Source organism: Branchiostoma floridae, chromosome 9, assembly GCF_000003815.2.
Source record: "Branchiostoma floridae strain S238N-H82 chromosome 9, Bfl_VNyyK, whole genome shotgun sequence".
In the NCBI taxonomy this organism is placed as follows: Eukaryota; Metazoa; Chordata; class Leptocardii; order Amphioxiformes; family Branchiostomatidae; genus Branchiostoma; species Branchiostoma floridae.
The window spans coordinates 18,899,956-18,925,612 of record NC_049987.1 but is presented as its reverse complement, the minus strand read 5'-3'; the positions used below and the strand labels follow the sequence as shown (position 1 = coordinate 18,925,612).

The 25,657-nt window shown below is 40.3% G+C and overlaps 1 protein-coding gene across 1 annotated transcript; it reads left to right on the top strand.

The window, feature by feature from the left end:
• Window positions 1–1,052: 1,052 nt before the first annotated feature.
• Window positions 1,053–8,406, top strand: LOC118423544 (NXPE family member 2-like). The gene is made up of 5 exons (XM_035831730.1): window positions 1,053–1,137; window positions 3,954–4,040; window positions 4,704–5,491; window positions 5,888–5,946; window positions 6,359–8,406. The coding sequence occupies exons 2-5, from the start codon at window positions 3,972–3,974 to the stop codon at window positions 7,132–7,134; spliced, it is 1,692 nt and encodes a 563-aa protein (XP_035687623.1). The 5' UTR covers window positions 1,053–1,137; window positions 3,954–3,971; the 3' UTR covers window positions 7,135–8,406.
• Window positions 8,407–25,657: the final 17,251 nt, after the last annotated feature.

Here is a 25,657-nt window from a genome sequence, read left to right as displayed (position 1 = left end):
ATTCAGTATCGTTTGTTGCATTTTGTCGCGGCAAATATATGATGAAATTCCCCTTCTAAGCAACTGCTCATTGGTTTGTGGGGATGTTTGCTGGGTGTTTGCTTTGACTACAACAGCTTCTGAACTTTTCAAAGCTTCCATTGCCAGCAGCTTGCCATCTATAAATGGGATTGACAAGGACATTTTTCATAGTAAATTATGCTGTTAAATTTGGCTTAGATACTACAGGAGATTTAGGTTTGGGTTGGATGGATTGAATGAAAATATCATACCACCCTGGGGACTAACTGTTGCTGCTGCATGGGGGCTACCACTATTCATGTTGTCTAATGTCTATGGAACTACAGATAAAAGTATCATTGGTCAAATTATGCGAGTAACATTCCGATGTCAAGTGAATAACACCCCAGAAATAAATCTTTAATGAATATCATTGGAAGAACACAAACCAAGGAGACTTAGCAGCTGCATTAGGTCAGTACATTGAAATAGGAAGATATTAGTATATCATGTGACAGAGTAACTACATGTGCATGGGCCATCTGAGACAAAAAAAGGTAGCATCTCAACAACTTCAAAGTACTGTGGTTGGTTACATACTTAAGAAATCCAAAATAAGTAATGTTCATCCCTGTCCAAACTTACAAATTCAGAAAATGGAATTTCAGAGTCAGACTTTTGCATGGTGCACAACCAACACAGTAAAAAGCTCATTTTTCCAACCACGTACCACAGACAAAAAGGCAAAAATACACAATAGGTCTACAGAAACCCAATACATTTCATGCAGGCCTGAGGTCTACGAACTCTTGTTTCTATTGTATCTTGTATTGTCAAAAGCTATTGGCTGGCGGACTTCAAGAAACAATGCAAAATTGAAAGCCCGATCAAAACGACAAAAAAAAACGTTAAAAAACAGCCGGAGCCTAACCTCTGCTTGGAGAGTACTCTTATGGTAGCCAAACTCCCTTGGGAAATTTTTGTCCCTATAATCAAGGGGCCTAGTAGAGACTAACCGTCCTAATGTATAACCAGAACAACCGGTTTCCCTAGCTATTTTCACCTGCACACTACAGAGATAGCCGCGGTGGTCCGTACCTGCAACCCGTAAAAACATTTTGCTCCTAGTTTGTTGAGGTATGTCATTCTACTACTAGTACTTCTTTTGTTTTAATTGGATACTAAGTTGTCGAAACTTTTCCTTGTAACGCCGGTAATTATTCAATTTTCACGAACAAAATAAACAGGGTGTGGCTCTCAAAGTTGGGAAAATACGCGCCTAAATTTTGCAAGGTCTACCTGTATCTCATAAAGAAACTATATCTATTTTTTCCTTGACTTTACTTTTAGATCACAAGCTAGTCTGTTTGTCATTGTTCCCATAGACAAGTTAGAGTCAATTGAGATGGTGTATCACTCGTTCTCATTGAAATGTCAAAATGGCATTTTTTTGGTCGAAAACTAAATCAGCTTTATTTTCAGTGAAAACTACCTGGCTGTTTAGGGAAATTCCTCTTTTAACCATAGCCAAAAAATGGCAACAACATTATTGGCTACATCATTTAGGCATAAGTTGACGTCCCTATGGATATTCATAAATGGGGCAGCATTTTTGCAAAGGTTCAGACAGAATGCTTAGAAAGTAGCAAACAATGGTAACGTTTGTTACAGTCATTTCTGTACAACATTTTGTAAGCAAAGTGGGATATAAATGGCAGTCAATGACGATGATGATGAAAGCGTCACATAAACGGCCATTTCTAGTTTTATAGGTGGATAATATAACCGTGGAAACCATCGTACTCGTGGTGGTAACGTTTGTTACCGAATTTGGCGACAGGCATAAACCTCCTCATACAGCCTCCAAGATCAGTGACAGTAGCGATCTGACGTGATCGGACAGAGGGCCTGGGTAGCTGGTTTCATCTGCTGAACAATCATTCTGGGAACTGAATTGTTCCATTTTTGGCTACTATTTGAATTCTTCGTATCCTCTCAGGCAACAGCCATTTTTTAGGCGTTGAAATAACACCCGAGGCTATAATAAACTTCAAAACCATGAACCAATATGAATGTTGTGGTGCATCTTTTGTAAAACATTCCATGGTTGTGGAAAAACAAAGGGACGAGTCATGCTGTCTATAATTTGCTCAATATCAAGTCGTAAAGTCAGGCGACAGCATTCATGACATTTCAATGAGAATGAGCCTTCATTGTCAAACAGAGAGGCCAACCGCCACACTGATTTCTCTGCTGACCTAAACTTCGCCTGAAAGGTTTTGAAGGTCATATCAAAATGTATGTTCTGAAGCATTTCTAGACCTGGAGCCTTGGCTATTAAGTGTGTGCGTCACAATAGTTGATTGTTTTCATACCACCTGTCGCAAACTGTCATATCTAGAAATATCTATTCATGTATACAGTAGAAGCCAGTTCATTGCACATCGGATACCCGCACACTTTTGTTAATTGCGCGGAATCTCAAAATGCCAAACAGGTGCGGTCCATGCAGTAGGATATTAAACTCCGCAATATCGCACCATCCGGATAATAATAATAATGAAAGACCTTTATTGTACATTCATGCCTCGATGGGCTAGGTACAGGTCACTGATAACAGACATGACTGATAACAGAATAACAAAGATATGAAAAAAAAAAACAGGATACAATTTAACTAGTTGAAGGTACTAAGCTAACAGGATGGTCGACATCTTCTCACTTCTTTGTACAGGTGTAGATATAAGAACATATAATGTTTGATATACAGGGTTTGTCTAGGCGCATCAAAAATAGAAATTTATCCGTTGCATTAAGATGTTCAAAATATGGGAACTCTTTTCTGATATATTCATAAAGCACAATCCGTTCATTATGGTACAATTTACAGTGTAAAATAAAATGCTGTTCGTCTTCTACATGTTGTAGATCACAAAATTGGCAGACTCTATGCTGCAGAGGGGTGCGGTTGTGCCTTCCAGTTTCGATATGTAACTTGTGGCAACTAATCCGGAGTTTAGTGACAGCCACTCTGTGCTGTATGTTTTTCACCATCAGATATTCTTCTTCTTTATAAAAAGTCTTGAATAATCTATAGGTTCGTAATTTGTTACCGAAAGATTTGTCCCGGTTGTCATTGTGTATTTCGGTTCTAAATGTTTGAATGTAAATATCCTTTAATCGTTGGTGCATTCTCGCTTTCCAGTTTTTCAAATATCTATTCATCATATAGTATGATCTACGTTTTATTCGTAGTGAAAGCGTGCACATAGAGTAGTAAGGCTGGTTAGAAAGTCGCATGCGAAAGCATCCAAGAGTAAACTGTGCTGTGTGGTTTAGGAATATGTCGGCTTGGAGACTGTATGTTTATTTTGGGTGTGTCTCTGTGTGTGTGCCAAAGAGTAGTTACTCAAGCAACCGGATATGGTTTTGGAAACGGTCAGACATTTCGGATAGAATCCACTATCCTACGTCAGTGACTCTGTGTGTTTTTCGGTTTTCGGACATTTGTTGTCAGCATAACTTTAGAACCTCCGGATAGATTGTAATGATATTTAGTATGTGGATAGGGACTGGGAAGACAAAGGTCAAGGTCGACTTTTTGCCCCCTTGTATATGACCTTGATACTGCAGCGGAACTTACATTTTTGTATCTTTTGACATGGACGTGTCATGGTCTTGATTTTTTTGGGTGAAAGATAGCTTGTGATGTAAGGAAGAAGTGGTGTGTGTTTTGGGCCACCTAGCAGCTTGCTCTGGAACTGCAGGGGCATTTTTTTGGTCAAAATCTTTCAAGGACAATAACTGAACACAGGAACGACGGATATTCATAATATTTAGTCTGCAGGTAGCTTCGACACAGAATCATGCAAATGTATTCTTAATTTGCATATTTATTGAGGAAAATTTATATTTACAAAAATGCCTCTATAATCTCTATTTTTTTTTTTCAGAAAGCACCAGTGGTTGTAATGGAGAAATTCAAGCTGTGGCTTGTTGTATTCCTTTGTTTGGCCTGTCTCGTCTCCATCTTCTATCAGGTGATTCCCACGGATATATGCCAGTTCACCTTTATCCGCGGGTTAACCTATCTCCGTTATTTTAAAAAAATACGTTATTTTTGAAAATACGTTATTTGGGATATCAAGTCACCGGACGATGGTGTCAAACTGCAATATCTTAAAATCATTGAGTTTTATAAAACAACGGATATAGGTTACCTCTTGATGAACGTGAAGTTGCGTTAGGAGGTAAGACTAAACAGAAATGTTGGCTAATTTCAGATCAAAAATGTATTTCAATTTGCAACTTAGCATGTCGATGCATATGTGGATGTGTGATGGGCCAAAAATTCGGGTTGCTGAAATTCGGTATGGCTGTAGTTTTCACATTGGGAAATATGGAAAGGGTAATTCAAAAGAGCCCACTTCTCACTGTGGTATTTGCGAAGAGCCCATTGTCGCATGTGGGTCAGATTAAAAAAGTCTATTTTTATTTTTGGAGTGGCAACATTTGAATGGCCCATTTCTGCAAACGATACCAGCTTTTGTACAAGGAAGGAGAATGAATGAAATATGCTGTATTTGCTTGCAAATGTTGTTTCTTTGTCTTCAATTCTCTCACATAAGTTCTTTAAATGGCTGTTACGTAGAATAATAATTTGCACAAAATATGGTAACGTCAAAGCTATAATTGTTTTGCAGGGGAAGTTAAACAGTGTCACAAATGAAAGGAACTACCAGCCGCTATTGAAAGCTCAATCGAAAGATATATCTCCGGAAACGCCCCTTCCACACACTCCCACGCTACTGAAAACTATACCTGCATTACATGCAGGTAACAACAAGCGAGAAGGCGTTCTTATATCTCAGTGGCGTCACAAAAACGGTTCAGTCGACTTCAGTTTGGTCACTCAAAGCTTTGTCATCAGTGTGGTCAACCCTCAACCGGTCTATCAAGTTGGGCAACAACTTCTGATCAAAATCGTTGCGAGGGATTCAAAAGGTAGAGCGAAATCGTACGGAGGTGATTTTCTTCGAACCAAGCTGTACAGTACAGCGCCGGTGAAGGCTAGCACCACGGGAAGGGTCACAGACTTTCAAAACGGGACTTACATCGCCAGTTTTGTGCTGAGTTGGCCGGGGAAACTCTCAGTTTCAGTCCAGCTTATACACTCTAGCGAGGCTGTGCAGGTTTTGAAAAGAATCCGAGACACTGAGCAGACAAGGCGAATCATGGTGTGCAGCTTTCTGGACGAAAACAAGAACATTTCGGAGTGGACGCCTTGCACAAATAATGTCGAGAAAAGCAACAGTTTTCACGACGTTTGTGACTTTTCCAAACCTGCCATCAATGCATCGTTCTACTGCGAACGGCCGAGACCTCCAAGTCGCTGCGGCTCCATCAAAGGGTGTCACCGTGACAGTAAGGGTACTTCAGCAGTGCAGGATGAGATGCTCACTGCAGATGAAAAAAAGCTATTCCCAGTCAGGTAATACACCTTTCTCACGCAGCCGCCATGATAGATCGAAAACGAGGTCAATGAGGCAAACAGACAATACTCATAAACAGACAATATTCATAAAATTAGCTTCCCCCAAAACCACACAATATTATATCAGATATAAGATCAAATAATAGATATCACAAATAGTGTACTGCACCGAAAGGATGTAGCAATTTAGAGTAGCGTAAACTGATCCCACAGTCCCAAAATAAAAACATAATATTGTAAATGTTTGACGGACATGCAGCCATTTCTTTTATTGCTCTATTTTCTAATTTGCATGCTATCATTTGTTGAACTGCTAATTGTGATAGACAGACATTTGTTTGCCACATGCAGTATTGTGGCTTTAACAAGAACTTCTTTTGATTTCCATGGTAGGGATATCAGCTTTGAAGAAACGCCGACGAGCAGCATCAAAATCCGAGCTACTGGCCGCCGTAAGTGTCTATGTCATCTAGAAGTCTCATGCACTACCTAATTGTGTAACCTGTGTTTACACAATCTCTCCCTGGCTGGGGTTAATGACCCCCTTCCCAACGCTTTTGCAGCGATAACACAATCCCAGAAAAGTTTGTATCCACCTGGCCTCATCCCGGTTCATCACTTTGGTCGACTGTCTTATCCATACCCTCTGCTTAATCCACCAGACCCTCCTGTTGTCTTCCCTGTCTATGGCTCTTGGCTCATTCTAAGAACCTTTCTTTATTCAGGTTGTTACAAAACAATACACTGTGGGCACTAGGCAGCGAGGCTGGTATTGTGGCCACAGACATATAGATATACAATACAAAATGAACATGTATAACCTGATGAAATCATTTTCGGAAATATTTATGTCTTTTTTTCCAGGTTTGACCAACAAAGTTGCGGAAAAGACTCTGCCACTCTGTGCACCCCGCCTACCAGAGACCGCATCAGAAGGCTACTGGTTCAACGGAACCTGGTATTCACTGCGGTGCCGAGCAAGAAGATTTCCCGCCACCCAATTCATGTTAAATTGTCTGCAAAACAAATCTTTGTTCTTTTTCGGGGATTCTACCACCAGACAGTGGTGGGCATTTCTAAAACAATTCATGAACTTACGTCATGAAGGCGATATCTTTTACGGAGCAACGTCAGTAAGCAAAGAACATAATATGAAACTGAAATTTGCGTTTCATAACTTTCCAAGAAACCTCAATAGCGCACAAAAGATGATAGAAGTTGATAAGATCAATTATGTGGCTGATAATATCGACGACATTGTGGGAGGACCGAATGTTGTGATAGTTGTAGGTTTATGGGCCCACTATACCGCCGAACACATCGAAACATTCCGTGCACGGGTTTGGGGTATTCGTCATGCCATAGAAAGACTGCACAGCCGCTCTCCCGAAACTATGGTCGTCTGGCGAACAAGTAATACCAACAACCACGTAGATCTCTCCCACTTTGTGGAAAACAGTGATTGGTATGCGTACCAACTTTTGTTGGAGGTGAAAGAAATTCTAAAAGACCTAAACGTTGTGATCCTAGACGTTTGGGACATGTCGGAGTCTATGTGGCATGACGCTAACATGCATCCACCCCAGGATGTTATAGAGAACCATGTAAACATGCTACTGTCCTATATCTGCCCCTCTTAAAGGGGGCACACCACAGTTTGTTACTCTGTGACGGAGGGTAACCTCCGCCGACGGAGTATTGTAGTTGTCAATGTGATGAGTGTTCGCATCTTTATCTCTATGTTCCCTCTCCGCATTAGTATGTGGTTTGGCATGTCGTCTGTATGTACCTGCGCAATGATGCACGTTGTGCTTTTTTTCGCGGTAGCTGTTTTTAGAATCAATGTAATAATTTTAGAAATCATCCCTATATTCATGGTTTTGTGGAACAGGCCATGTGGTTTTTTTTAATAAGCTTATCTTCAAGCAGATATAAGGTTATGTATTGGAACGCTGTCTAATGTAGAGAACAGCTGTCGCGGCAGAGGAATCCCTAAACAGATGTTAGACTCTGGCTTCCCAACGTGGAAACCTTAAATACGTTGCGTAGTATGTTACCTACGGTCATTCGTTTCGGGTTTTAATTGGAGGCTGCACGCCCTCAAGTCTAGATGTAGCGGCCGTCTCTTCCAGGGAATTATCCTGAAGCAAAATACCTTTGTGTGTGTGTGTGTAGGGGGGTTGGGGATAATACCTGTTGTTGAATATTACCATAATTCTTTATAATTATTGAAGGTGAGAAGAAAATGCTGTATTCTGTAGTCATAGGTAGTCTAAAGTGCTAAAGAAATGAACTTTTCTATAATTCACGTGAAAGTCTTGTCTTTTCTGAAATTATCTATGTAATCTGTAAATCAATTGTTTACTGAGTGTTCTTTGGTGGGACTAATTAGCGATTCAATTATGAATTTATTTGCATGAACTTTAGATAAAAACTCTTACATGGAGGTATAAAGTCCCCGAACTCTTCTTCATAATCTACTTTTGTATGGGTTTGTGCTATAGTTAGTTTGGTGAATATACAATGTGTACTAGCCTTACTTAGATTGGTACTTAGCGTATGCTAATACTTATGAATATATATATATACTAGATTAAAGCAATAGCGGTACGGAACTTGTTCTTGTGTGTTTATTCGGACTGTCATCTCTCTACTACAGACGTTCGACTCTGACTCTTAAGTTTGCCAAATCACTCTTATAATTAGTGTCTGAACAGTACCGCCAACTTCTACCGCTCACAAGAAAGAACATCAGCTGCTGACAAACCCGCTCTGCTAACAAGCTGGACATCCCTAGATGCAGAACTGAACGCTATAAAGTTAGTGCCATTCCGCACATGGTCTGTCTAATCATGTTTGTTTGTGTATTTTTTGCACATTTTGTGCAAACAAATAAACAAACAAACAAAAAATAATCATTCACAACTGTTCAGAAGTTTCTATGACCTAATTCAACAATTCCACTGTATGTCATATGCCCCTAATATAGTTGTTAGATTCTTGCAACAGTACATAGTACAACTCCCATGTACATACAGAATGCCATGCGTTATTGTATCTGTTACAATTGTCGCGCAATAAAGTTCCTCTATATCAATTTTAAGACCTCGCTGGCCGATATCATGTATACATCTGCACCGACTACGCTGTTGTTATAAGTATCTTCATTGTTAGTGATTTGTATGTTTAAGATACTGAAATAGTACGTTTCTTTATATTGTAATATCACACAACAATTCAGCCTTCGGAATGCGACTGTGTAGTGATACGGATTTCTCAATAAACGATTACTACTACTACTACTACTACTACTACTACTACTACTACTACTACTACTACTACTACTACTACTACTACTACTACTACTACTACTACTACTACTACTACTACTACTACTACTTACAAGGTGTGAAAACATTTCATTTTGAACTCTAGCTTGAGTGAACTTAAACGTTAGACAATCTCTTACATCATCATGTGCGAAGCAATTTCAAAGCTGCAATCGACTTACTATAGTTCAATGATTAAAAAGCAAGTATAACCGCCTTTTGGACGTAACACACCAGCTTCTGTATTAGTAAATAGCAGGTAACGTTTTATATATATATATATATATATATATATATATATATATATATATATATATATATATATATATATATATATATATATATATATATATATATAAAAGCCCTTCGGCGTAACAGCTTCTGTATCTGTATCTGTATGACCGGTATAACTGTCCTTGGGCGAAACGCACCAGCTTCTGTATCTGTATCTGTATCTGTATCTGTATAACCTGTCCATTTAATCAAACCGAAAGAATCAGTTTGTTTAGAGAATTTTCAATGGCATACTCCAACTTCCCGACATTCACTTACGAACAGAAAGACACTTTCCTCTTAAAATCACAGAATACACAATTTGTAGAAAAAGTGGGGCTTTTCGTCTTTCTCTGCTTACGACAAGGAACTCAAATCCAACCTGTTTAGAAATAGCCAACACTAGTATTCGAGTGGTCTCTTTTTACAATAATATTTATCACTATCCATTGTTACATGTTTCTGTTATGTACTTGCTATAAGCCTCCGGGCATAAACTTGCAAACGAACTTTCATTTCATTATTACCGGTATTGCCATCAGTCTGCGCAATACACCAGCTTCGCTGGAACAAGTACGGCGTGGCAGCAGCTGGTTATATTATATTGTACTCTGAACGACCTGTCACACCTAACCTTTGCACATCTATAGCTGTAATCGTTTTCAAATAGAGTCAATTCCAAATCTTAGTGAAAATAATTACTGAATAGACAAATGTGGATGGTTACAAGAGGCAGGAGAGTAAAGCTAAGGGCGCAACATGCCGTACGTGCAATTTGTCCGTACATTTTTTGGGGAGGCCACGTCCGCCACGTATTTCTAAAAACGTTCAGGCTGTACAGGGCAGGCGCGTCGCCCGTACTGGCACGTACGGGGGGCGAATCCGCAGCCCGATGGTATACAAATTTTTGCTTGCACGTAAAGTTTTACGGCGTGTCTGCGTGCTCCAAAGTCCGTCGGATTCCCTACGAGTTCGTACGGAGGCGGTACTTACCACTTACGGATCCTAAAAGATTGCCCATCCTTTTGCCCACGTATTTGCACGTACGGCGGGTTGTGCCCTTAGCTTAAAACACTTTGCGAACTAGTGCAAATCAATAATGCGAAAATATTTTGACGGTATTATCCATGACACTGGTTACTACGAGTTGCCCACCCGGCCCTACTGCCACACCATTTGCGCCTCCCAAATTGGATAAGACTGTGCGTACGTAGTCACCCTGCTTTGTGAACAGAACAACTGTTCCATGAAATAAGTCAGCTACAAGAACGTTCCCTCTACTGTCCGTACAAATTCCCGAGACCACTTCCACACGGTCCGAATTTCTCTCGGGACCTACAACGCTGAACAGATAATGTCCGGTCCTGTCAAAGGCAGATACGCTAGTACTGTCGGACAAGAAGATGTTAACATCCTCTACGCCTACCGCCACGTGTACGGGCAAATCCCGGAGTCCAAACTGTCCAACGACGGTACCGTTAAACAGGAGAAATTTCACTTGCGCGTTGTCTTTCCAGTGCTCTGTGACGATGACGCGTTCGCGACGTGCGTCTACGGCAATGTCTCTGAAGGTGTTGTTTGGGAAGGACGGGTAAAACGTTGATAAGTGACGCCCCGTTTTGGTATACCGAACGATGTACCCTGCGAAATAATTACGACTTTTCCCAACCACCCATAAGTGGCCACCGACGTCAACCGAAATGCCTACCGGTTTCATGGTCTCGGCTTTGGTTTTATCCGATAGGACAGTGGGAAAATGGCGGAGGTAAACACCCTTCATGCTGAACGCTTGAACGCGCCGATTCATCATGTCAGCTACAAAAATTTCGTTGCAAGGCGACACGACAACGCCTCTCGGTACCCGAAACATGCCCAACTCAGAGCCCTTTCCGCCGAACACAATTTTTGCTTTTTCCACCTCTCGGTTTTCTTCCCCTGTAAAATATCAAGGCAAATCATTTTGGTCTCTGTTTACGTGCAAGTAAATGGTTACCTCATATTCTTTCTTAACCATCGTCTAAACTTCTTTGAATTTCACCTAAAGATGTATGAAACTATTTTCCTTTATCATGTTTCCCCCTAAGGAGAAACATTGTTTTGCTGGTGTGTCCTTTTTTCTTCTTATTCTTATTTTGCAATGAACCAATCAGAGCACAGAACTGCCGATGGTCGACATCAGCATATTAGCTGTTCCAGCAAATTTGAGCAAAATATTAGCTGTTCAGAAAATATGACTTACTATTAGCTATTCCAGAAATATGAAGAATGACAGGTTTGTTACAAAACACACACTGTCACTGGTATTACAGGTTTGCAATAGCAAAACCTGCATTGATTTCCCTTAAGTCACATCAGTGTGAGGGGGAAAAATTGTGCACATTCATAATGTTGCATTTCTAGTTGAACGTAAAAACCTATTTGAACTTTTGAGTATTGACCAAATAATATATACCTTCAACGCTGGTAGGTTGGGATGCCGCGCAGTCCACATGTGGGGTATCGCTTTGTTGGACGCTGGCGTTCGTGATCTTAACCATGTGGGGCCATGTCTATATATGAGGACAACAAAGAGTAGTTTAGAATACAAGAGGGCTGGTAGGAAGTTAACCATAAGTATCAATTTGTGTACAAAGGTTACGTTCGTTTCCCTTCCGATGTGTTGGTCTCATACCACAGTTAGACAGGACCGTTTAAATGAATGTTAAAACACACCTCTATACCCGCAAATCCAATTAAAGGTGACAGGAGGTAAAATCTGATTGGTTGACGACTGGCCAGTGTTAACGCAGTGAGAGGGACTGATTTTTTAGGCCTGTACACCAGGTTTGTTGCTTGACATAGTAAATTCCAATGCAGTTTAAGAGGAAGTTGTTAGGGGCAGAAAACCTATACAACGTCTTCCAGATGTCAAAAGCTACCAGCCACCATGATTTCAAGACCATCGCATATCCAGAACAATAAACAAACAAAGACAACCTGAAGTTCAGCTACAGTACCAAGGATACACTACAGGGGGTCCAAAATGGAAATTTGCCTTCGTCTTTCCAACGCCTATCCACATACCAGATATCAGTACAAACCATCCAGAGGTTCTAAAGTGCTGACCACAAATATCCAACAAACACACGCACACACACACACACACACACACACACACACACACACACACACACACTATTTGTAAATGTACATGTAACGTTGCCACTTGCCTTTTTCATGTAGCTTACTTGCATCGCTGGTATGAACGTAGCAAGCACAGCAGCTGTTAACCCAAGCATGGTGACCACCACCGCCACACTCACGCCGATAATACACGCCTGACGACATGGAGGTGCAGGATAGATAGGTGCTGAAAGTGATATCCAATATGACAATCTTTATCGACACAGCAAACGTACAGCGATTTTAGAAAGGCCCACTACATCTATACATACAAACATACATACATACATACATACATACATACATACATATATACATACAAGTGGATACAGTTGATGTTTGCCTGACAAAATCAAGGTGTAGAATATAGGAGTACTGAACTTGGTATCCAGTATGGCAATCTTTACTGACACAACAAAGGTACAGACAATTTCATAAAGGTCCACTACATCTATACATACCAGCAAACAATCGGATACAGGTAATGCTTGCCTACCACTTTGACGTGAACGATATAGGGGTCCTGTCCTACGTGCTAAAAGTGGCATCCAACATGAGAATCTTTATCGACACAGAGAAAGTACAGCGAATTGCACAAGGTACACTACATCTCTGTAGATTTAGGTAAAGGATATGGGGGTCCTGTCCTTGGTGCTGCAAGTGGCATCAAATATGACAGTAATTTTGGCGCAACAAAAGCACAGCGACTTTCGTAAGGTCCACATCATCTATACATGCGAACGAACAAGTGGATGCAAGTTTTGTTTAGCCATTTCAGGCGGCGTATTGGCGTTCGTTGGCACCTGTTGCCGGCACCGCGGCGCCTGTTCTTGATACAGTGGTAGACACCAACGCACCGCCACTGTACCGCAGTCCAACGAGATAGCGCTTTAAGGCTTAAAACTTATTGTACAATTGCCTCCTCCTTCAGCCATTTCTACCAATAACATTTCGTGTAATAATTTTGTTACTTATTCTGTTATAGGCCATTAATTGCATCGTGTAGCATCCTCGACAGTAAAGCTAGTGTATTACGTACATGGGAGTTGAGCTTACCGGCGTTTGAAAATGTGCCTTGTTGTCCACTGCAGCTGTGGGTTTCGTCAGACGGAGGACTTGTTGTTTCTGCGCTAGGCTCATCGTCTTCTTCGTACACAACAGCGTAGGGCTGGATGGAAAAGACACCTCCTTGTCGGCCATTCTCTCTGTCGCTGTGGCCATCAAATTGATTAGCGACTGCATACGGGCGGATACACTCTCCGTCATTGAGGTTAGGTTCTTCGTGAGTTGCCATCTCATTGTCCGAGTTTTCAACGTCTTCCAGTGGGTTGATGGCAGTCTCAAGTCGGATGTCATCTTGGACTAAGCCTTTTGCTTCGATGTCTGAACTGACTTCGTTGATTTCTACAGCTTCGTCATTTGTATTGGCACCATCGACATCTTCACCACGCTGGTCAAGAGCGGCTGAAGCTTCTTCACGACATGTACTCTCCAACTGGTATTTCACAGCATTCTCCTCTTCTTGTCTGTCAGTATTGTAAATGTCTTTCGACGGGCAGTCTTCTGATTCAGTGGGAAGGTTTTCAGCGTAAGTTCGGTTCATTTCAGCTTTGCCAATGTTCGTATGGCACGTTGTCGGTAGCGTCGAACGTTCTCCGTCGCTTTCAGGGATGCAACTCATTGTGTTCTAAGAATCTGGTAGAAGTGTAAGAGGACGTATTTAAAATGGTCTAAAGTATGGACGGTCAGGACAGTAATTCGCTTTACAGTTTGTAGATCGGCCGTAATCTACCAGTATTTGGTCCGAATGGCGATGGTGATACCCAGTTTATGTAGTAAAATCAGCTGAGACAAGGATACTAGGCAAGTCTGTATATGTGGTTTCCGTTTGCCAAATGTACACCACCAGCGACGCTCGTCATGTAGCTCTTTGCTACCATCTAAAGTTCCTTTTCCTGTGAAGGCGGCTACCTCTTGGCGTGCAACACTGCGCAAGTCTCTCTTGTGATTCTGTGGTCTGGTGTAATATGCTGCGTCCTTGAAATCCAGTAATGTGAACGCGTGATTGTACAAAATAGGCCGACAGACAATCAACACACGTCAACCAAATCTGTCCTGTCGTGCTTGATAGATTTAGATAGTCTGGGCAATACAGAAATCATACAGCTTAGATTAATTGCATTGCACACAAAGCCTAGAAAATAGCCACGCAGCAGAATATTCGAAATAAGAAGTTGAATGAGAAAAAACAGCTAAGAAAAACGTACGTAGGGTAAGGATTCATGAGAGAATACATTGCTGGATCAGGCGGTATATGCAAGAAAATAATACTTAATAATACATTTAAGCCTGCTTTTGTTTTATAGCTATACAGCAGGTATTGCCGCTTTTTGGTGTATCTTTACAGGCACGCGGCGCGGCAGCATCTGGTTATATTACACTGAACGACCCGTCACACCTAACCTTTGCATATCTAGCTACATGCGAGGTCAAATCGCAACTTTGCATCATTATGACGTAATAAGGGCATTTATGCAATTTTGTGATTTTATTTGCGGAAGCCTTTTTTTTGCGACAAAAACTAATTTTTCAGTTAGACCATGTTGATTTGATTATATATGTGGATACTATCCTCTGAGAATCCATAAAATGGTGCGAGCGTGCGAATAGAAAAGAAGTTTGATAGAGCAAAAGTACCTTCATTACAAGTTGAAAGGAAGGTTGAACAAATGACTGAACACATAGATTATGGTATACTAAACAATAGATTATTTATTCCGAAAATAATTTTATCAGGTTGGTAGAATATAGATGAATTCTTGTACACAACCAGGTTAAACTCACTTGCTTACGTTTCGGTGCCTTCCTCAGAACTATTTAGAGGTTAAGAAAGTCAACCCCAGTGATGAATCAGGACGAGGGGGGATACAAACTTTGCCACGTTTGGGATAGTGTTCTCGCGGAGAAAGCGCCACCTACATCGGCTACATATAGCGGTGAGAAGCAGAACTCCAGTCAGAAGCTCTGAGGAAGGTGTCTGATAGACACAGAAACGTAAGCAAGTAAGTTTAACCTAGTTGTGTACAAGAATTCATCTATATCCTAGATTCTTTATTTTTCTGTATCTATATAGCTGGTATAACCACCCTTCGGCGTAACACACCAGCTTGTTCCTTCTCATCTTCTTTTTCATCTTTTGGATTGACTCTGGCATTCAGCGGCATTAGTACTATAGCCACTTTCCATATTTTTTGCAACTAACGGCATACATATCTCATTATGTAGCTGCTCTGTACGTTTTACAGTATGGTCGAATGCTTTTTGGAAATGACCGAAAATTGATGCGCGCTGAGATGTCATCCCAAGGACGTTATATAGAACGTCCTTGCCTTGGTCATCCATATGGCCTAACTTTTGAACAATTGGACACGTGATTGTACAAAATAGGGCGCTAGACAATCATCCCACGTCAATCAAATCTGTCCTGTCGTGCTATAGCTAGATATAGATTCATATTAGTCTGGGCAATACAGAAATCATACAGCTCAAATTAATTTCATTGCACACGCAACCTAGATACTAACCACACAGCAAACACGTATAAGCGAGGTTTGAAGCTATCCAATCAAGTCATGTAATTTTCTACAACAATTTTGGTGTCATTATGACGTAATGGCGTCATCTATGTGATTTTGCGATTTTATTGGCTTATTGTTTTTGCTACAAAATGTTTTTCGACTGCAGTTATGTTTGCAACAGCTGCAGCTGCAAGGAGGTCGCCATTGCCCCATCATCACGGCGACATCTAGCGGTACAAACAATAAATACATGCAGTCCCTGACTATACCTGGAGCCTCAACGTTATAAAATCTATGACATAGCAATGCTATGGTCTCTCCATATTGTAAAATTCATATGTTTTCGTGTTTGCATTGACGTAATGTTGAGTCACCCGCAACCTAATATGCATCTTACCTTTGATGATATAACCTGGCATACACGCCAAATATCAATTACTAAAGCAGTTGAATATGATTTTGGAAACGGTCAGACTTTTTAAATAACATTCATTACCTCTAGTCAGTGACACTGAAAGACAGTGGATGCTACTTCTAAAGGCAGACTGTAAAAAAAAATCATATCCAGTTGCTTGAGTAATTGCTGTTTGGCGGATCATATTCCTTAAAGTAATATACCTTCATCAACGAACCTGACAAAATATTACTTCCAAACCGACATATACATTATTGAATATTACTTACAACCTGACACATATATTACTGACAACCTGACACATATATTACTGACAACCTGACACATATATTACTGACAACCTGACACATATATTACTGACAACCTCACATACACATTGCTACCAACCTCACATATACGAGTACATTACTAACACCAGAATGACAAGTCGGCACAGCTCCATTTTCAAATACTGTAAATGCATTTAAGTTCGCGGAGATTTAATTTCGCGGTTTAGCGGGAAATGGACTTTTCGCGGTGGTTTTAATTTCGCGGTAGCAACATGCACTGTAGTCTCTTTCTCTTATGGAAAATGTTCGCGGTGGTTTTAAATTCGCGGTGAAGTGGCCGCCGCGAAAACCGCGAACATTATACACCGCGAAAGTTTCTGCATTTATACTGGACGAATAAATGAAAAGAACTTCTCATATCAGGACTCCATATAACTACCCTTATACATTCAACGTTAGTGGACATATATTCAACGCAGTTCAAATCCACAAACTATCAGACAAAACGAACGCTTGAGACTATATAGCTAACACCGTATACGGGTGAAATGAAGGCTGGAAATGCAGTTACTATATAGATGAAGACCTTTATTGCACATTTTTTGCCCCACTGGGCCAAGTGCAGGTCACATGGTAACAACCACACACATGTAACAATGGAAACAAGCTCACACACCTATATGTGCATACATGTGTCTAATCTATTCCAGGACATTCGACTTCCTCTCGCTTCTCAACATATTGGTAATTGCATGGATGTGGCTAGTTTTATGGTTGGTTAGAGTTGGTTTATCAAAGGCTGTCAGGAATAGACATTTCTCTTTACTTTTCAAGTATCTGAAGTGGGTATATTTACTTAACACATGGTGAAATAGAATGTTTCTATCATGCAAAGGACAAGCCATAAAATGTACTTCATATTCTACTTTACTTGCACTACAAAATTGGCAGTTTCTTTGCTCTAGAGGAGTATGGTTAGTGACCTATCATTCCAAACAGTTCACCGAAGAGATAAGTAATTATTGACCGCAGTTGCCGGTCAGACTCTGGGGCTAGTGTCCTGGGGGGCGCCCGGCAGTGGTCTGACCCAAAGTCAAGGTCAAGCTCCCGATCAAACGGATAGATTGCACACCATCGACCCATCTCACGCTGTATCGTAAAAACCACCAAGCACCCCATGGACACCATAACCGCCTGGCCCCAACTGCGGGCAACTGATAAATTTGGCGTCACAAAATTGCTTTCAGGTTGTCGAAGATTCCCGTACCAATCTAAGGACGTTATAGTTCGAAATCTCAATCCTTGTCAGGGGAAATTAAGAACATGGCTATCTAGACTAGTTTTCAGTGTGGAATCACCGCTGTTGGTGATAAGATTTTGGGACCGTTAAGAAACATTGATGTTGTTTCTTTTAGGCATTTTATTAGTTATTTATATCGTTTGTCAATTGGCAATTTTTTTATATCAATCGTTCCCAATAAGGAAAATTAAAAAAAAAAAAGATTGAAAGCTAAACTGTTTGGGAACGAAACATAGAGTTTTTGACCTCAATCCAAAACAAGGGCATGGCGTACCGATTTTTCGATCGTGTTATTTTATTTCGGTCTTCATCGAACCATTTTCTTGACGCGCATTGATCCTCGGGATGTGTGACGTCAGAAGTAGGTCAAAGGTGCTCAGAAGTCAATACCTGCCGCTGTCCCCGATGGGTGCATGTTGAATTATTCAACTGTACGATTTTCGCAAGTAGTGAATCTTTAATATAACTTGATCAGATTTAAAAACAAATTTCGTAAGATGCAAAAGAAAGCCCCCCCAAACAACAGCCTTTACAGACAGAATATCGCAGCTTTTATATTCTCCACAAAAAATACATTTTTGTGCGAGAAACATCCTACCAACTGAACGAGCCCCTGAAATCGCGAGGAAACTATTTCGCCCCAGACATTATTGAACGATGACTTCGTAGATAATGAATTGCTCACGGGGAAATTATGGCCCTCCTTGGCGCACAGCTTACATGGCCATCGACAGCTGTTGCTGTGATGACTGTCTAACCGTGACCTTGAGAACACTTACCATGACCTTCAGCTCACTCACCCTCTGATTACTTGTGATAATATTTAGAAGCGGTGGAATTTATTTCACATGTGCCAGCGTCGTTCAAAGTACTTAAAGAAAATAGGTCGACGCCAAAAAAACATCGGGACATGCAAAGGGTAAAGCTAAAGCTGTTAATCTCCCAGCATGCTTTGATCGTCAGAGATTGGAAAACCTGTTACATCCGGGACTTATCCGGTGTAGCAGTCCAGTTTACCCCCGGTCTAGATTAACACCCCTGTGTAAGGGTAGAATCTTGACCGTTACACAGGCCAATCTTAGACGTTCTCTGTAAAAGAGTACTATGTCACTCTAAAACAAGTTAGTTTATCAGTTTCCTATCGGGCCCCGGTTGGGAAAGTTGATGTCAACCTAAGATCCACTATCAACAAATCCTGAAAGGGCAGGCAGACCTCAAAGATACAGGGCTTTGACCGCTGCGGTCAGTCAGAAAATCAAAGGAGCTAAGGGGGCACGCAGAAAACAAGATGGAAAGAATTGAAGAAAGACTGGTTGCAGCTGCAGAGTACTAGTATTCAAAATCGTTGCAGCAGTAAGGCACGACACACGACGCATTATTTATATAAGTAATATTTGGTACGTCAAGGCTTTTGAACATTCACTATTGTGTTAAAAAAATCAAACCTTGCAATATTAGAAAAACCCGTCCGTGTATGTTTCTAATTGGTATACTCTGTGTTTATGTTCCTATTCTTTTTACGAGAAGGATCGTACAAAGTTATTCTAAGGAGAAGCAACCAAAAACTGACAAAACAAAAAGGTTAAAAGTTCACATATAAGTTTGAAGGGTACATATAGCACATGTATGACACGTCAGTTAGATAAATGACCATAGTAGGAATAGTTGACGTATCAATGTATCAGGTCGTGACCTCTTTGACCTTTGACCGTGACCCCACCGAGACCACAGCCAACCGCAACCCCGTAGTATGATTTAGTCACATGTTATGGGAATAGGATTTTAGTTCAAATTTCGTGAAAAGAAGCTTAGATTTCATTGATGCCTTGGGGAAAGAATGGTCTCCAGATGTAAGACCCCATTTCAAGATGGGTACAGTCTTTACCCGTGCTATATTTAGAAGTCTGTAAACTATTTCAGTCCTGGTAGAATGGAGTAAAGTGAGTTTTTGGCTTAGTCTTCTTGGGGATGCATTTTTATCTTTATCTGAGCTAAGTTTACAACGACATAAACTATTTCAGGTCCGTACTGTAGTGGCTAAGCTATTGAGTTTTTGGCAAAGACGTATTTTTGTCTTTATTTGAGCTAACTATACAAGGATATAAACTATTTCAGTTCCGCAATGTTGGGGTAAAGTTAGTTTTGGGCTAAGACTTTTCGGTGATGCATTTTTGTCTTTATTTGAGTTAACTTTACAACGACATAAACAATTCTGTTCTGGAATGTTCAGGTAAAGTACGTTTGTGGCTTAGTGGCTTTTTGGGGATGCATGTGTTTAAGACCTTCGCCAAGAAAGTTATATTTATTGAACTAGCTTAACTGTAATATCCAACACAAAAATTCGACTCGCCCAAATTTTTGACTGAACAGCATCAGTCTTTGTTAAGGAACGAGCAATCCACTGCTGCCATGACGTCACGTTATGCAGATAGAACACGTGACTCAGTAAGCAGTGGATCAAAGGTTGCATGAAGTCTATAGCGCCCATCGTCTATGTTCAGGGATGGTTGTAAAGCTTTGATGTAGATGGCTTCTTTGGTCCCTCTAGCGAAAAAGTCTGGCTCTATTTCCAAGTGACCAGTGAGACCGAATGACGTGGTGATTCTATGTGAATATGTTGTTTCGCTAGAGGGATCAAAGAAGCCCTATACATCAGTGCTTTACAACGATTAGAAATGAGACAACGTCTTTCAGTGAACTTTCGTAATATATTTGTTTTCATTTCTGAGCGACAGACTGTCAAACATCACCCTACAGAAAGCGGTGCTCAAGTTGCATCCACCATCAATAACACGAAGACAGCTTGACACAAATGTGTCTAAATACTCATTCCTCGTCTTGCGACTGTTTCTTCTCAAACCCTGAGCGAGAGAAGACTACACAAATAAGCAGACTATATCGGAGATGATAGGTGATTCGTGTTGAACGAGCGTCTTCTGCTGTTAGTTCTCTGTGTAGTGATATTTCCCACCTTCACGTAAAGCATGTAAGGCATAGTAGTTATCCTCGTGTTAACCATGATTTTTTTCGTCCATTAAGTTGTAGTGCAAGGTCGGCCTCGCTCTGGTTTTCGTTTTCAACCAATCACACTAGGCCATCCCTACTCTTCTTAATACGTGTATTGGGTCATATCACGTGCATTCGAGTATATAATATAATATAATATATATATATAATATATATATATATATATATATATATATATATATATATATATATATATATATATATATTTAACATAATTGTTTCTATAATATTGTACATATACCAGAGCTACATATATAAGATTTTGCCTATAGCGTTTACAGTATGATAGTTCCGGTAGCCATACACTCTCCTAGGTCGGCTTCACTCCTTTGCCAGCTTTTGATACTAAAAAAATTATATTATATATGCTAACGTAGGATCTGCTTAGAGAGTAGTAATACACCTCCGAGTAGTGATCTCACACGTAAAACTATTTACAAAGGCAAAACACATCAGCGATAGTGCGTGCTGTGAAATTGATTGACTGCCTCTTCACAAAATCAATACCTCAAGGTGCGATTTGTTCAATGTTGCATCGGGCGGCATGAATAGTGCATAGATCGTAGCTGATCCTATAATTGGTATATCTATCAGAGGAAGTACATCATCTACCATAGTGTCTGCATGTTGAACTGAACTGAACTGTATGTGGTAGATTCGGACTTCCCGCCACTTTTGATTCACTTCTGACGTCATGACACTTCCGACTTCCGGAAGTTCAGCGCGGTGAATCAGACATCTGACGAAGGTTTACGAGATCGACCGAATGTTCATGGTGAGTGTTTTTGTTTGGGTTGAAACAAAGCTCAAACTTTGCAACTATGGATTCCGCCAACATCTGAGTTTTCATCTGAACTGTATGCATGTCGTTAGATCTATACCGGTTATTGAGTAATGGTGCCATGCACATATTTACGTTGTGAATTAGTACCTGCCGCTTTTTCTCAACTCTAAATTCCCACGCCCACGTACTAAAGGGTCAGAACTACCTTCTTATGAGCTATCAAAATAACGAAGGTCAAACTACTGCGGCAGGCCATTCAAGCGAAATAACATGTTTGGCGGACAGATAACGATCCAAGATACGGAACATGATTATTTCACGAGAGGCGTAAAAAAGCTTTCTACATCCGGGAAATTTGAAAGGGCGGAGGACGATACCCACTTCCAAACACCTTTGACCTTTTGCACACGTCACCCTTCTGTAAGCTGTAAGGTGAACAATCTGAATACTTCAGCCTGGCATGTACGCTGACTGTTAAATCTGATGGGGGTCGATACCAACTTCCAATCACCTTTGACCTTTTGTTCACGTCAAACTTCCGCAAGGTCACGTGCTTAGAGCAATTCGAACACTCCAGCATAGTAAATGCGTGTGCTGACCTAGCAATAGGCAACTGTATAATCTAAAAAAAGCAACAGCTTTTTCTGCACCTTTCACTACAGGGTCTTGTCTGTCAAAGTGGTTGATTTGTCAAGGGAAGAACATTTGTCATGGATGCGACCGTGGCCTCCGTCCTGGTCCAATGGCAACAACGCAGAGGTGACGTCATGTCTGGGGAGCAGATGTAATTGCTAGAGGTGGAAATGCAAAGTAAAAGGATGAAATGTACCAGCTTTCTAGTTGATTGCACCACTATATCCCATATGTTATATTACATTTCTCATACCTAATTTGTAGAACTAGTTCTGATCGGGATAGGTCTATTTCCATATGTAGTTCGTTTTCGGCTTAAATGCGATAAAATGTAGCTAAGTTCTTTAAGTTCTGTATGGGCTATTTGCACGGATTCGCTTCATCAAATAACTTTGAGGAAAGCATGATCCTTTAAAAGAAGGATTGAAAGTTAACACGGTATGGTTCGTTATTTGCTGGTTCCCATGTGTAAACTTTATGATTTTTGTTACACACACACTCACACACACTCATCTTACAACTCCCTAGAAAAATGGAAGGTCCCAGTCTTGTCACATCACTCAGTGGTTGTTGCTATCACTTTCTTATTTCATGATGTTTGTATAAATATCATAAATGCGTGACCAACTACTTTCTTTGGCACTTGTCTATAAAAATAACAAGACGTAACCGTTGCTAACACAACACCTGTCCACATTTGTTGTTGATAATTTGTTTTCAGCGGTGACAATTTTGTTGGCGCCTATTTTGGAATTTTGAAATCTTACTGAATCAGATCACCTTTCCTTTTGATTGTATTAAATAATTTTAAACTTCAAAAATGTGAACTGTTGGGCAGGTCAATTTGAATAAACGTTACTGTTTGAACCTCACCAATAGCAATGACCTAAACTGAAGTAACCCCAAACTGATGTCAACAACTTACAGATCGTTTGCAAGCAAGAATGCTACATGTGAGCCAAGTTACTCTTTTGGAGGTCACCTGGACTGAATAGTCATGCTGTCTTCATTGGTATTTAAGTCCTGTCTTTTGAGACTGTGTTCCACATGTTATGAAAATATCGAAGATGAACTGCACTCATGTTGTCATGACCTGTCCTCAGTAACTTACAGTAAAGAGAGAGAAGCTCTGTTTCAGACTGTAAGAGCTAAAGCACATGTTCCCTATCTGTTACTTATTTTGTTATTTTCCGTTACTAGAGTCCATTCCAAGACACCATGAGGGTTTTTAGGCGATATTTATAATTAGTCTGAATTATTTTGAATAAAAGAATATCTGAGCCACAATAATTAAATTATTTTCAAAAAATTGACTAAGAAAATACTCATTTATTTGAATTTCTTTGAATATTTTAGAAACATTTTGAAAGTAACTGTACAAAAATATCTTTATTTAGAATAATTGTGAAACCTCTCTGTGATTATTTCACATTTACAAATATTTACAAAAAATGGTAAACCTGGCCAAATGGTAAAATTAGTTTATTGTCCCCATAAAAGTAAGCCCTATTGTTGCATCTGTATATTTTTAGATTTCACTTCTGGGCACTGGTGGATCCTTTGTGGTGGGCCATTGTTGCATGGCACCCAACCATACTTTGCAAGGATGTGTGAATTGCTATCTTCCCAGCCCACCGAACCATTTACAAAAAATGGTAGAAAATGGTAAATAATGGTAGAATGCTGTTATCATTATTTAGAAACCATTAGAAGTATCCAATTCCACACCATGAATATTTCCAAAGTTTTACAGGACCAGGGAAATATTTATAAAGTTGAAACAGTGTTAAAAATATTTCTGAAGTATCAAATGTCCTAGACATATAATTACAAAACTTTAAAATCAATTCTAAACAATGGCAACAAACATCCGCATGGTGTCTTGGAATGGACTCTACTATCATGTCAAACATCAATGTCATATATGTACAAATATCAATATAAATTGTACAGTAATATTGCAAATGCGAGACCTGATCACTCATACATGGCTGTACTGTTATCAATAATATTTTGCTTGTAACCTCGTAATACTATGGTTTAGTAGTTGCTGCCATAGATGGTCCCTTGTGCGATGGTTGAGCAATAAAGTTATTTCATTTGAGCAAATACCACATAAGCTTTGCCACTATTTCAGACGTAGAAATCGTGCACATTGCAAATGGAATTGTTACGTTGTCTCAAAGTAGGTCAATGAACCGTAGATTTCTCGGCCAATGGTCACTAGATCTTCCATCTGACGTATTTCTACTTTTGGAAAGAAGGGGGGGGGGTCAGCATATGAGTCTGGTCTCATTTCATTTGGTGTTTTGACGTTCTAATTAGTCAGAGTTAATGTAGTCACATTGATGAGTGCCAATTGGCAGTCCTAGTAGTGATTGACAGGACAGCAGACGATCAGCGTTGAAAAGGTCGCGCCCAGTGTAGATTTGAAGAGGTCATAGGTCACGACCATATGACACAGCTAAGCCATAAAACTGTGGGAGGGCGCTATGTTTGACAACATGACCCCGTTTATCCGTGTTCTGGTATTCGTCTCGCATTGTAACAATGTCAGGTGACAAATATAGGTCTTCTAGCTGATATTGGGATGAAAGGTCGTAGTGAATGTTTTGTTGTGTTTGAAACGACAACAACAAAAGATCGCAAAACAGTAAAAATCGGGACATGTTCCCTACTATCTTTCCTCCATATTTCTTTCTGCTTGCAAATCCGAAATATGTTTCTTGTTGAGATTAAAGGTGAAAATGGCGAGGGACTCCACAGATGGAATACAAGTGGAAGGGGGGGGGGGGGGGGTACTGTCAACGCTAAAAGGTAACTTTCAAGGTAATGTACTACGTTGAATTAACATGTCCAATAACGCTTCACGAACAATGTACCGATAACGCTTACGAGAATTAGATATATAGTGGACCCGCTACGATCAACGGTGGATCAAAATAGCGGAGAAGGGCATGCAGAAATGTTATTCTGAAAGAACGATTTATCACCCTCAACCCCAGACAAATCTGACAGGTCCTTTTTTCTAATCCTAGCTCAGTCTCCCTCCTCCCCAGTAAATTATATCTAAACGAGTGCCCGTTAACGTTCAGCGTTCAGTTCATCCTGCGAAGCAACATCCCACCGGTTCACAAAATATTTTGGCTACACACTTGTACCGTATGGTAGTACCAAGATCTTACAAAGACGCAGACAAAGACAGCAAACAGTAAAATCTTGGGTCCTAAAGAGAGCATTTTCCCGATGGAATCACCAGAGCACACCGTCAAACGGCTACTGTTTTATCCACAATGATTTATGTTCAACAGTCTGGACCGTTTACACCGCCTCCAGACACCGAGGGTTTTTCTGTCGTTTGAAAGTGACGTCACGGAGTCACATGACAAGCCT